At 48.4% G+C, this 12,139-nt stretch overlaps 1 protein-coding gene across 4 annotated transcripts in view; it reads right to left on the bottom strand.

The window, feature by feature from the left end:
- PTPN3 (protein tyrosine phosphatase non-receptor type 3) overlaps positions 1-12,139 on the bottom strand; it is a 108,601-nt gene that overhangs the window by 19,678 nt on the left and 76,784 nt on the right. For all 4 annotated transcript variants that reach the window (XM_082842771.1, XM_082842772.1, XM_082842770.1 and 1 more), the window contains 5 exons: positions 11,935-12,121; positions 11,694-11,768; positions 10,377-10,433; positions 8,952-9,108; positions 6,154-6,314 (listed from right to left, as the gene is read on the bottom strand). In XM_082842771.1, the coding sequence (XP_082698897.1) occupies positions 6,154-6,314; positions 8,952-9,108; positions 10,377-10,433; positions 11,694-11,768; positions 11,935-12,121 (637 nt within the window). The remainder of the gene's footprint in view (positions 1-6,153; positions 6,315-8,951; positions 9,109-10,376; positions 10,434-11,693; positions 11,769-11,934; positions 12,122-12,139) is intronic.

Below are 12,139 nucleotides of genomic sequence, written 5' to 3'. Positions count from 1 at the left end.
AGACTTTTGGCCCAACCAAAGATGGGAAACCTGCTCACATCGCTCAGATAAAGGCTTTGGACACCCAACTGGCTCCATCCAGTGGATGCTGGCAAGGGCTGGCACAGTGGAAGCAAGCACCCCATCAACTGCACAACCAGATGAAGGGGGAATTCTCAGTGGAGTTCTTGAAGACTGAGAACCCAAGAAGGGGGAAGAAAAAAGGAAAAGACCAAAAAAAAAAAAAAAAAAAAAAAAGAAAATGGAGGGACTGGAAGGGACAATGAGTAAGGAGAGCAAATAGTAGAAATGGACTCCCTCTCATGCCCTTGTCAATAACCCAGAGCCTAGCGCAGGGCGACGGCTTTCAAAACAGCTATTTACTGTGCTTTCTGTATCAAGCACTAAACTGTGGTCTCCATGAAGGCAGGTGTCTTGTTTGTTCTGTTCACCACCATAAACCCTAGGCCAGCATTGTGCCTGGTACATAGTAGGTGCTAAATAAAACGTTTAGAGTCGAGGAATAACAGGATCTGCTGCTTTGGACAAAGGGGACAAAGCACTTGAGTAAAGCAGGACGAGAGGTGGCATGGAGGCATGTAACTAAGCTAAGGGTAGCCCGTTTTTCATGAAGGCCTCGAGAGGTTGTCCTCCACTTTGCAGACATAAGAACAACTTACTGCTCACGGACAGCTCGTCCACACCGGGGACTTCCACTTTCCCTTGTACCTGACAGACCCAGTCAGGGAGCAAGGACACTGCTCACGGGGTACTCAGAGTTCCTCTCTACCTTCCTGTAAAGGTTTGCTGAAATGAACTGACATTGTTGCTGGCAATCTGGGGACTTTCAATAGTGCTACTTTATTATTATTTTTAACAGTGCTACTTTAAATCACAGTACCAAATGCAGATCCCAGTGCTGGCATACTCAAGTATTCTTGCAGCGTCCCTTTCACAGATAAATACTTGACAATGAGGTGGGGTGGCAATTCCTTTATATTGGTCCCCGGCACTTGAAATGTAAAGGCCACTCACGTGGTCATTCCAAAGCCCGCAGTTCGCTCCCTGTATTCCAAGTGTTATACTTGATAATGTCTGCCTTTCTTAAAAGAAAAAAAAAAATTGAAAAATTAAAAAAAAACTTTTAGTATGAGCTCTGATCTTGAAGGTACACCTACATGTGTAAGTCTTCAGCTGCCTTTGTCCTTCCAAATCAACTTTTATAATGATCACAGCGACCAGTAAGTCACCTGTTTTGACAGGAATGGATGTTTCTCACAGTGGATGATGTAGGAGTGGGTTCGGGAGAAACAGTGGTCAGAAGAGAGAAAAAGATGGCTTCTGGTTTTGGCAAAGAGGGAAGATGCTGAGGTGGGAGGGGCGGGGGTATCCGAGTTTGACTCGACCTCTGGTGGAGCCTTGTAGCCACTGCTCTAACTCGTCAGTCCTGAGAGGTGGGAGGATAAATGTTTCTCATTTTCTATCAACTGCATTCCACAAGTCTCCAAAGAGCTTGCAAGGCCATTGGATGAGGTTGAGCACAAGGGGCCTTTGCTTGCTGGGAAACCAGTTCTCAAAGGACAGTTAACATCATCACTTAGCTTTTATCCAGCACTGTCTATACCAAATGCACACCCTTTCCCTTGCCCAAACAGAAAGCTCAACTCGGAAAAAGCATGAAATGAGCCACAAATTACTCTCAGGAAGGAATGACCCTGGGGCTGAGGCAACGAGTTCTTTAGAGGAGAGCATCCTGGTGGTGGTAATGGACTTGGAGCCCTGTGAACCCCAAATCTGGGCGCCTTTACACGAGAGACAGAGGGACGCCCTACCTTGCCTGAACACAGTATTTAGGCAGTTCGAGGCTGGTCACAAATGCTGGCAAACTGCCCACATTGAGTAGCTCACACTGTGTAGCTCCTGGAGGGAAGGGCTCATATCAGAGGTTGAGTGAAGAACTGGGTCATACCGGGTGAGTTCTGACAATGGACTTTTCAACATAGATTCTAATCCCAGCTCTGTCTCTGACCAGCTGGGTGACACTGGGCAAGTTCCATAGCCTCTGAGCCTTGTTCTCTCCACTTATAAAGGAGTGATCCAAATAATTCTGGCCATATCTGTCTCACGGAATTGCTGTGAGAGTCAACTGAGACAACATATGTGAGACACACTTGGTAGACTCCAAAGTGCTATAGAAATGCTAATTATTAAGCATGATTTTATTATAGCTGGGACCCAACGCTTTCTGGAACACATTTGTAATTGTTTCTGAAAGCCATGGGAGGGACGGGGGAATTCCATTAATGAAGAAAATGCTTCAAAGCAAGCTTTGCTGAAAACCAGCTTGTCATTGCAAAAGGGATTCCATCCACTGCCCAGCTACCCCAGGACAGGCCCTTTGTGCTGCGGAGTGGGTGGCATGGGCACCTGCTAGGAACCAGCGCCCACTTCCTGCTCCCGTTCAGAGCACAGCCTCCGACAGCCAAGCCGCCCACCTGCTGACGGCACTGGAGGAGAAGCAGGTGGGGAACCAGAATAGCCGAGACTCTGGGAGTCAGACAGTGCTGGGTTCCACCTCTTCTGTGGACTGGGCAGGTTCTTTAGACTCCTCTATTTATGAATGATAATAGATGTTGCTTTTTGCACCCTGACTGTGCGTCAGACAACGCATGAAGTATTTATCTCATCTAACTCTTACAACCAGCTCTCAAAATACCCAATTTACAGATGGGGAAGTAGAGGCTACAGAGGTTAAGGGATGTGCCTGAGGTCACACAGGAAATGAGTGGTAGAGTCAGGATTTGAAGCCTGCGTGGCTCCACGTGGCTAGACAGCATCTCAGATCTTTTCTAGCTCTGATGTCATGCTCTTCTAACAACTCTCACGTAGAAACAGCACGTTGTTGTTACCTATACAATTACACAAAGGGTCTACAGCTGTTAAGAGAACAAGCTCCACGAGTTAAGCCTGCCTGGTTTCCAATCAGGCTGTGCCATTTACTGTGAGATAACCTCTCCAAGGCTCTGATCCAGCCCTACAGCAGGCTGCTGTGAGAATGCTGTGAGACACGCCTGTAAAGCCCTTGGCACACAGTAAGTGCGCATTAAAGGTTTCCCTTTGTCTTCCTTTAGGATTCCCCTCCTCTAGCAGCTATGTGAGACAACTTCTCCCACCTCTAGCAGTGGTTGTTAAATTGTGTTCCACAGTCTAGGGGTCCTTGGGGGGCAGTGTGGAGACGGACAGGCAGGGCTCCATGGATCCCACCAGCTCCATCACAGAGCAGATCTGCTGTTATCTGTTCTGTATTTTGGAATTCAAATTTACTTATTTAAAAAGAAGGTTTTTCGACTTAATTTCTAGGAAACGTTTAAACTAAATGAAGGAAATGTGTACGTGCTAAAATTTAACCCTAAAAGTTCTATGTTCTCCATATCTTATTTCTTCTCTAGTCCAACCATAAGCTCTAAAGGCAGGACTTAGGATGGGCAGCCGCGGGACAATGGCTCTGGTACGATCTTGACTCTCCCATCCGCAGGATCAGCTTGTGCATTAAAACCTCCTGGTGATCTTGTTAAGAAGCAATATCCAGGCCCCCTCCCAGTGTGGCTGATTCAGTAGTTAAGGGCTGGGCCCGTTTAAACAAGCTCCTCAGGTGATATCCGTACAGATGGTCAGGGTGTCACCCTTTGAGAAATACTACTTAAAAACACAGGGGGACAAGTGGGTACTTCTTTCTAAAGCATTTTTTATCTTCCTAATGAATTTCAATGAGCATTGTTCAAGGAAAACCTGATAGGGGATTCCTATATGTAAAACATGAAAGTGCAGGGGATTTTCTGCAGCATCGGTCAAGACGAGGCACCGTCTTTTTCCTCACCAAGAGCCCACAGCGCCTCCTTGTGGACAATCTTATCAAAGAGACCCGGTTCGTCTTGGGTGAAGGGCTTCCATCACCTGGCGACATCTCCCAGGACTCCTTAAGCGCTGCTCACCCCCGGGAGGCCTGTTTCCCTACCTGACACCCTCTGAGCTTAGTCTGCATCAGGGTCCAGGAGGCTGTGACCCTCCTGGAATACCCTCCCTTCCACACTTAATCCCATCCACCCTCTATTAACATTACATCTCACCCCAGAGGACCTCCTGGAATCCTCTCACCTCCAGTCCCTACAGAACATACAGTCTGTGGAATGAAATCTCACCCTATCTTGGTCTTTAGCTGTTTCTGGGACTCGTGATACATTCCCACAACTATACCAAAATTAGACCGTAAGCTCCTTGGGGTCAGAAATCCCCCTTCTCCTTCCCTCACTGTGCTCCTGATGTAGCATTTGGCACATGGTGAATACCTAATACTCGTTGAATGAAAGAACAAATGACTCCACAGTGCCGTTCCCCTCTGACTTTCCTTTCCAACTCCCTCCAAAAAGAATAAAACTGATATATTCTGGCTTTTAAGTGCTCCTTGTTTCAATTATTTTGGAGAGTGTTTAAATATAATTGAGTTTTAGTGTTTAAAATGTTTGTCTCGGGGCTTCCCTGGTGGCGCAGTGGTTAAGAATCCGCTTGCCAATGCAAGGAACATGGGTTCGAGTCTTGGTCCAGGAAGATCCCACATACTGCGAAGCAACTAAGCCTGTGTGCCACACCTACTAAGCCTGCGCTCTAGAGCCCGTGAGCCACAACTACTGAAGCCCCTGCACCTAGAGCCCATGCTCTGCAGCAAGAGAAGCCACCGCAATGAGAGGCCCACGCACCGCAACGAAGAGTAGCCCCCACTCACTGCAACTAGAGAAAACCCGCGCGCAGCAATGAAGACCCAATGCAGCCAAAAGTAAATAAAATAAAATAAATTTTTTTAAAAAGTATGTCTCAATTTTGAGCTTTTTTGCAATGAAAAGCCAGAGAATACAACTTCTACATTTTCTTCTTTTAAAATCTTAAGCCTACCTAGCCTCCTGCAGGCAACTGGAAAGAAGAGCTCTCTCTCTTTGTAGATGTTCAGTATATGTCTAGCAATTCTATCCAAGTAACTATATTATTCCTACCCTCTTATACTGATTCCAGCTTATTTTTTGTCTATGTTATCTGTCAAGGCTGTCAAGTTCAAAATTCCCTATTGATTGTTCTTGGTGGGGCCAATTCACCTTTCCCTTGTGGGTTTTACTTTTTACTATTGTTCAATACACATTGCTTTAATAATGTATTTTATTTACATTCTATTCCTTACACCATTATAGAATAAACCTTTCTCTCACTCAAGACTCTCTGCTTTGCTTCCTTCCTGTTTGATACTCACATTACTCATGCCTTCCTGAATCAATATATATTGATTCACATCAGTCACATATATTTGATAAATGACTGATTCACATCAGTCACATATATTTGATAAATGTCCTAGTTTTGCTTCTGTGACTTTTTCCTTTATACAACTTTCCAATAAACTCTGCGGTGCAGATTTCCGCTTTTGAATCTGACCTGAGACTCTCTCCTAATTTAGGGATCCAGACTGTGTATGTTGTCATTAATCATGATCAGTTTTCTTTCACTGGCCTACTTCATGCTTCTCTGTGCTCTTCTGTTACCTTTTTACTGCACGAACTACTCTGTTTTCTACAACTTTTTAAAAATGTGGAAGACAAACATACTGTGTTTTCATTCTGTTAGTGATCAGTAAAGCTGACTTGAACACAAGTCTCCTTGGGTCCTACTTTGTTTTGTGAAGTCTCTGCATGTGCCTTTGTCAACAGTCTCAATCCCATGAGCAGAGGTCGCTCCTGGGGAGGGAAGACGTGGTCTGACTTTGGTTTCGTGTCCACACGGTTCTGGGGGCCTTGGGAAGCCCAGCCCCTGTGCCCTCACGGGGCCCAGCTCCCCCATCATCCCTCTGCACCCATCCACGCCGCCTCTCCACTACCTTCGACTGTCGAGTGTTCTGAGCTTTTGTGTTGGCAGCTAAATATGCTCAGAGTCCCACCTCCTCGATTTCTGACGTTTCTCCATGACTCCTGATCGTTACTAGAACGGGGGGCAAGCGATGGGCCATGGTCCCCAGCCCGCTTTCTCCCTGAGGTCATGAGCCCCTCTGTGGTCCCTCCACGAGCACAGCTGCCTGGTGACTTAGATGACCTGGCAGCAGCTGAGCAGCCCACCGAGGCACTGGGGGTCTCTTACCTCAAACTGGATCAGCACCGTCCCGCTTTCGAGGCCCTTCTTTAGCTGTTCCATGGATCCCTCCAGCGTGCCTCCACCCTCCGGACACACGGGGAAAATGGCCTCTGGGAAAAGCTGGTTCAGTTCATCTTCAGATTTGATATCAGCAAACGAGTGGACAGCTGTAGCGGACAAGAAAGAACTTGTCTGGTTTGTGCAGCCACGTGCTGGGTGATGGGATTCCTCCCCCCAAATTAGACTTATGACACCTGAATGCAGATGGTTTAAAACATCTTATTAAATGATTAAGCACATGGTAATCATTTTCACCAAAGATACAACTTCTCGTTTAATGATTCAATATGTACTAATTATACAAAATGCCTCTCCCGTTGCGATGCACAGACTCTGGACGCGCAGGCTCAGCGGCCATGGCTCACGGGCCCAGCTGCTCTGCGGCATGTGGTATCTTCCCAGACCGGGGCACGAACCTGTGTCCCCTGCATTGGCAGGCGGGCTCTCAACCACTGCGCCACCAGGGAAGCCCACTGGTTAGTTTTAAATGACTGTGTTTAGTATGCAAGAGGCTTTTGCCAAGGATAAGAGAAAGGGAAAGGACGTTTTTAAAGAAAACAGATTTTCTCCCTTTGCTCTCTGTGACCTGGTTATTCTTCTACCCCTGCTCTTCCTTCCTTCTCTGGTCCCTTTCATTTGTTCCCTTAAAACAGGCATTTTCGCAGGAAACTGGTGCGGGGTCTGACCCTCTCTCCACACCACCACCGCCCCGCAGAGCTCAGTCAGTTAGTCTCTAACTTGAGGCCATTGTTAGGTGGGAGGCTCCCAAGTAAACATCTCTAGTCTCCTCTGTGCTTCCTCTTTGGAAATCTCCCTTCACATCAGACTCAATACGGGTAAAAACAAACAGAGGACCCCCTCTCCCCAACCATGCACAATACTTCCCAGCCTCACGTGCCTCTTTCTGTCTAGTCATTTCAAACTTTGGGATCATCTCTGAATGTTCCCTTTCTACCCAGAAAGAGAAGTCACTTCCCTTACCCAAGAGCCTTCAATGACTCCCCACTGCCTTCAAGATAACAGGAAAGGAGAAAGAAAGGAACCAGTCTTGTGTTTTCCAAGAGTAGCTGAACTGAATCCTCACAACTCTGAACCAGCGGTCTTTATTCCCATTTTACAGATGAGGACACTGATTCATAGGGCAAAAGAGTGACCCAAAGTGACCCAGCCTGTCAGGGTGGGACACAGGAATTCAGTCCACATGTCTGACGCTAAAGACCACATTCTTCCCACTGACCACAGAAGCTCAGATCTTCTGCTTATTTTCATGATTTCTGTCCTATCTGCTATTCCCTATGTTACTATTTTTCTTTTAATCAACTCATTTTTTACTTGAATGTTTCTTTTAAAAATGAACTTACCATTACAGTGATAGAAAATCAGTGGCACTGCTCTTTAAGCTCTAATCGTCTACAGACATCTGTTTCCCTCACCTCACACAGGCCCCAGCCCTTTGCCATGGGTTGGTGGAGGACCCCCTCCCCCCCGGCCCGGCCGGAATGCTCTCGTTCCAGCCCCTCGTACTGGCCAGCACGTCACACGGCACTTCATGTGGAGAGGCCTGCTCCCGATCGCTGGATTCCTTCCTCCTCTATTATCATGTGGCCTTACCAGACACACGGCAACTTACTTAACCTCTCTGTGGTTGGCTTCCTCATTTGGGGGTAGGAATACCAACCTCATGAGAACATTGTTAAGAGTTGAAGAGGATAATTACGCAAAGCAATTAACACAGTGCAGGCACTTCGCTGGTGCTGCAGAGACATCAGCTACTGTCACTAGTGACACCTACTGTGTGCCGAGCACGGAGCTGGGTTTGGTGGGGATGGGTGGTGGGAGGAGGTGGGTAGGGGTCTGGAGAGATCTGGCAGGGCCTCACGGAGGAGCTGGGATGAGAGCTGGCACTGGGGGTTTCGGTGGGAACAGAGAAGGCAGGCATGAGGGGGCGTGGGCTGTGCCGACAACTGTGAGGGCAGAACGGAGACGCGGGGCCGGGGCTTGAGTCGCGGACTTCATTCACCTGCAGTATTTGAGAGCTGGGAAGGAGGACGTGAGGACTCGGCTTATTGCTTTATGACAACAACGACAACAACGATAATAGTAGCTGTATTCAACAGAGGTTGCCTTTCAAATGCCCACCAAGTACTGGGCAGCATCTTTGATGCCTTCCAGTATGAGTATCATTTACTCTTCCGAGGGACCCTTGCAGGTAGCGACTATGTCATCCTCATTTTACATTAGAGGAAACGGAAACACAGACTGGGTGAGAAACTTGCTCAAGGTCCCTGAACCCAGTAGGAGGCAGAGTTCGAAGAGCCCCAAGGCAGCCAGGCTCCTGCCCCACTCTGCTTACCGCCTCTGCAACAAAAACCAAATGCACATGAATAAAATATAACCTGGTCCTTTGAGGAAGGGTTGAATATGCAAATGCAGGCAGGGCCAGGCAGCTAAGAGGGGTGTGTGAAGTAGGCTGAGTTGGGCCTGGGAGGAATGGGGGAGGGGAGGGTCACACCTAGTATAAAAAGGGGTGGAGGGTGCTGCCTACCTGCAGAGGACTGGCCATGAGGGGTGGGGCCCTGTGGAGGCAGATCTCCATATTTTTCAAGGGAGAAGTCGGCCATCAGGTGGTCACGGGAAAGCCCTTGATTTTCCCATGTTGGCTACAAGTGCAACGTCGCAAAACCATGGAACAGGCTGTGGAAGGCCCTCTTTGCTAAGGCTCCTCCCCCGCGGGTGGCTGTTACCTTTCCTCCTGATCACCAGGGCCAGCTCCCGTGTGTGCGACTCCCGGCTGGCTTTGATGAACATCACCACTTGGTCATGGGTGTGTTCTGAGATGTCCCGGCCGTTGATTAGCACGATTTGATCCCCTTCGTTCAGCTTAGGAATGCAGGTGTCCGCCTGCATGGGGGAAGAGCGAGTTTCTTCTGTTATCATAACACAATCCTCAAGGGAAGAACCTGATGTTTTCTGAGCCCCGACACTTGAGACCATGACCAAGTTCTCTTCTTCTCCCTCAGGCATTACTGTCTTTATTTTTGCCTCCACTGCAATGTTGACATGGTAGCTGGCAGTGGGATTTTAAAGGAGTCCTGCTCAGAACCTATGTTATGAAACATTTTGGAGTAAAGCTAAGAAAACTACTGAGGCTATTTCTCTATGGTAGCCAGGCTTCACTTATTACTGTAATGTCATAATGACTTCAATGCCTCTATCTTTTGTTGTCTAGATGTGTGGTTAGAAAATGATTCGTCAGGGCTTCCCTGGTGGCGCAGTGGTTGAGAGTCCGCCTGCCGATACAGGGGACACGAGTTCGTGCCCCGGTCCGGGAAGATCCCACATGCCACGGAGCGGCTGGGCCCGTGAGCCATGGCCGCTGAGCCTGCGCGTCCGGAGCCTGTGCTCCGCAACGGGAGAGGCCACAACAGTGAGAGGCTCGCATACCGCAAAAAAAAAAGAAAAAGAAAATGATTTGTCAGCTAAAAGCGAGTATTTATCTATCTTGTGATGGAGAAAGCCTTTGCAAACATAACCCCAAAGGCAGAAGCCATTATGGAGAGAAGCCATGCATTGAACAGTGTGGGAATGAAAGGCTTCTTAACTCACAGAGGCCACAAGCAGTAAGAAAAGGTAAACCACAAGCTTAAGAGTAAAACTCCCAAACAGGCACCTTCTTAGGAGGCACAGGGACCCTTTGGTGCTCACTGTTATACAAAAGCAAATCACCTCCTAGATGCCTAAAGCCCCAGACAGAGGGCTGAGGGTGGGGAGGGGGAGGGACACAGGGGCCGTGAGCCCACTCGGAGCGAGCAGAACAGCAAACTCTAAGCCCCAGTTTCCTTCTTTCGGGCAGGGCTTCTACATTTCAACGTGCACACCAGTCATCCGGGGATCTGGTTAAAATGCAGATTCTGGTCCAGGAGGTCTGGGTGGGGCCCAAGAGTCTGCATTTCCAATGAGCTCCCAGGTGATGCTGGTGCTGCAGCTTCGGGGACCACAACGAGCAACAAGGCTCTGGAAAACGGCCTCCATTCTTTCCTTCTATCTATGTGCATATGCATGTACACACACTCTCTGCTGCCAGTAACAAAGAAACAGGACACAGAAACAGAAATCTGTTACATGTAGGGGAAAGCAAACTTGGGAAATAACAGAATATGTTTACTTACAGGTGACTCTGGGTTTATCCTTGATACCACAAGAGGCATCTTTTGATCCACTCCTCCCTGTAAACATGTAGATTAAAAGACCACTTGAGTCGTTCACAGCAACAAAGACATGCAGATATCTCTGACACAAGGGAGGGCTCAAACTTCCCTTGAACTTATTCTAATTGCAGGCGTTGGCACCTTTCGGAATGACAAGGTTCCTGGGTCCCTGGGTCCAGTGGGCCAACCAGAAAGAAGGCTGTTCAGAAGCCTCCCACTGCCATCCCCACCTTCCACAGACCAAAGACGCACTTAGAGGAAGCAGCCTCCTTTCAAAAAATGCAAACATCCCCTGGAGAAGGACTCAAGAAGCACAGCCCCTAACTGCTGATGGACAGGGGGTTTTCAGTGGAGGAGAGGAGCTGTAGAAAGGCCCCATGTCGTGAGGGCTTTTGACCTCTGAGAACAGGCTGTCAGCAGGGCTGCGGGTATTGGAAAGGAGTGCGTGATGGCAGCTGCGGGGTGGGCAGCAAAGACCACCTGCCCTCACTTTGCTCTAGAGTAAACCTTTTCTGTACAGGGCCAGATATTACCTATCTTGGCTTTGTGGGACAGAGGGCTCTGTTGCAACTTCTCCACTCTGCCACCGTAGTGCCAAAGGAGCCACAAACCATTTGTAAATGAATGAGGTGTCTGCGTTCCAATAAAACTTTATTTATAAAAACAGATGGGATTTGGCCTGCAGGTCATAGCTTGAAGAGCCTGCCTAGAAGGAGGCAGAGGAGGGTGATGGCCCTGCACTTGAACCACTGTTCTCTCTTAGCAATGCTGAGGGGTTCCCATCTCTCTGAGCCTTAGTGTGCATCTATAAAATGGGTTTTAAGGGCTTCCCTGGTGGCGCAGTGGTTGAGAGTCCGCCTGCCGATGCAGGGGACATAGACTCGTGCCCCGGTCCAGGAGGATCCCATATGCCGCGGAGCGGCTGGGCCCGTGAGCCATGGCCGCTGAGCCTGTGCGTCCGGAGCCTGGGCTCCACAACGGGAGAGGCCACAACAGTGAGAGGCCCGCGTACCGCAAGAAAAAAAAAAAAAAGGGTTTTAAAATTCCAATTTCACCACTTAATAGAAGAACTCAATAAGGTGATATAAATAAGTACACAGAGCAGGCACTCGGTGTGAGGCAGCTACTATGGCCACAAAGAAAAGCTCCCAATTCTGAAGGCTGAGCCAATTTCCTTATGCAGCCTTGGGTACGTGGCACATTTCTAATGGAAGTTAAAAAGTCATCTAAAGACTGCTTCAGAGCATCAAATGTCCTTATAAATTACACACAACATACCTTTAGATTAAATCCAAATTTTCCATCTTCATCTGGTGTGATGCGGATCAAGACTAAGTAGCCGTCACCATCATTCTGGAGAACGTCAGAAAATCATCAGTTATCTCACTTCTTTCTCCAGTGGTCGGTGATATGCTATTTTCTTTGAGTCATAACCACCTAATCGCCCGTAAGGCAGCCCTGCACGGGAGGCCTGGCTGGGTCGGCTGCCACTTCAGCCGCAGCACCTGGGGTCACGCACCTTGTCACAGTAGTACTGGCTGGAGTCCTCGGTGGAGCCCCCTTTGGTCACCCTGTGGAAGTCCTCTAAGAACTGCTGATCGACGCCATCTGGGGAACAGGAGCCTGGAGCATTTGAAGATGGAGACACAGAACTGGATGACTTCTGGGTCAGGCAGCTTTGTGCTGGGTTGTTCTCGGATATACTCCTTCATCGTGGGGAAGGA

The sequence above is a fragment of the Leucopleurus acutus genome, assembly GCF_964270905.1.
Source record: "Leucopleurus acutus genome assembly, chromosome: 7".
NCBI classification, from domain to species: Eukaryota; Metazoa; Chordata; class Mammalia; order Artiodactyla; family Delphinidae; genus Leucopleurus; species Leucopleurus acutus.
This window is presented reverse-complemented; position numbering and strand designations above follow the sequence as displayed.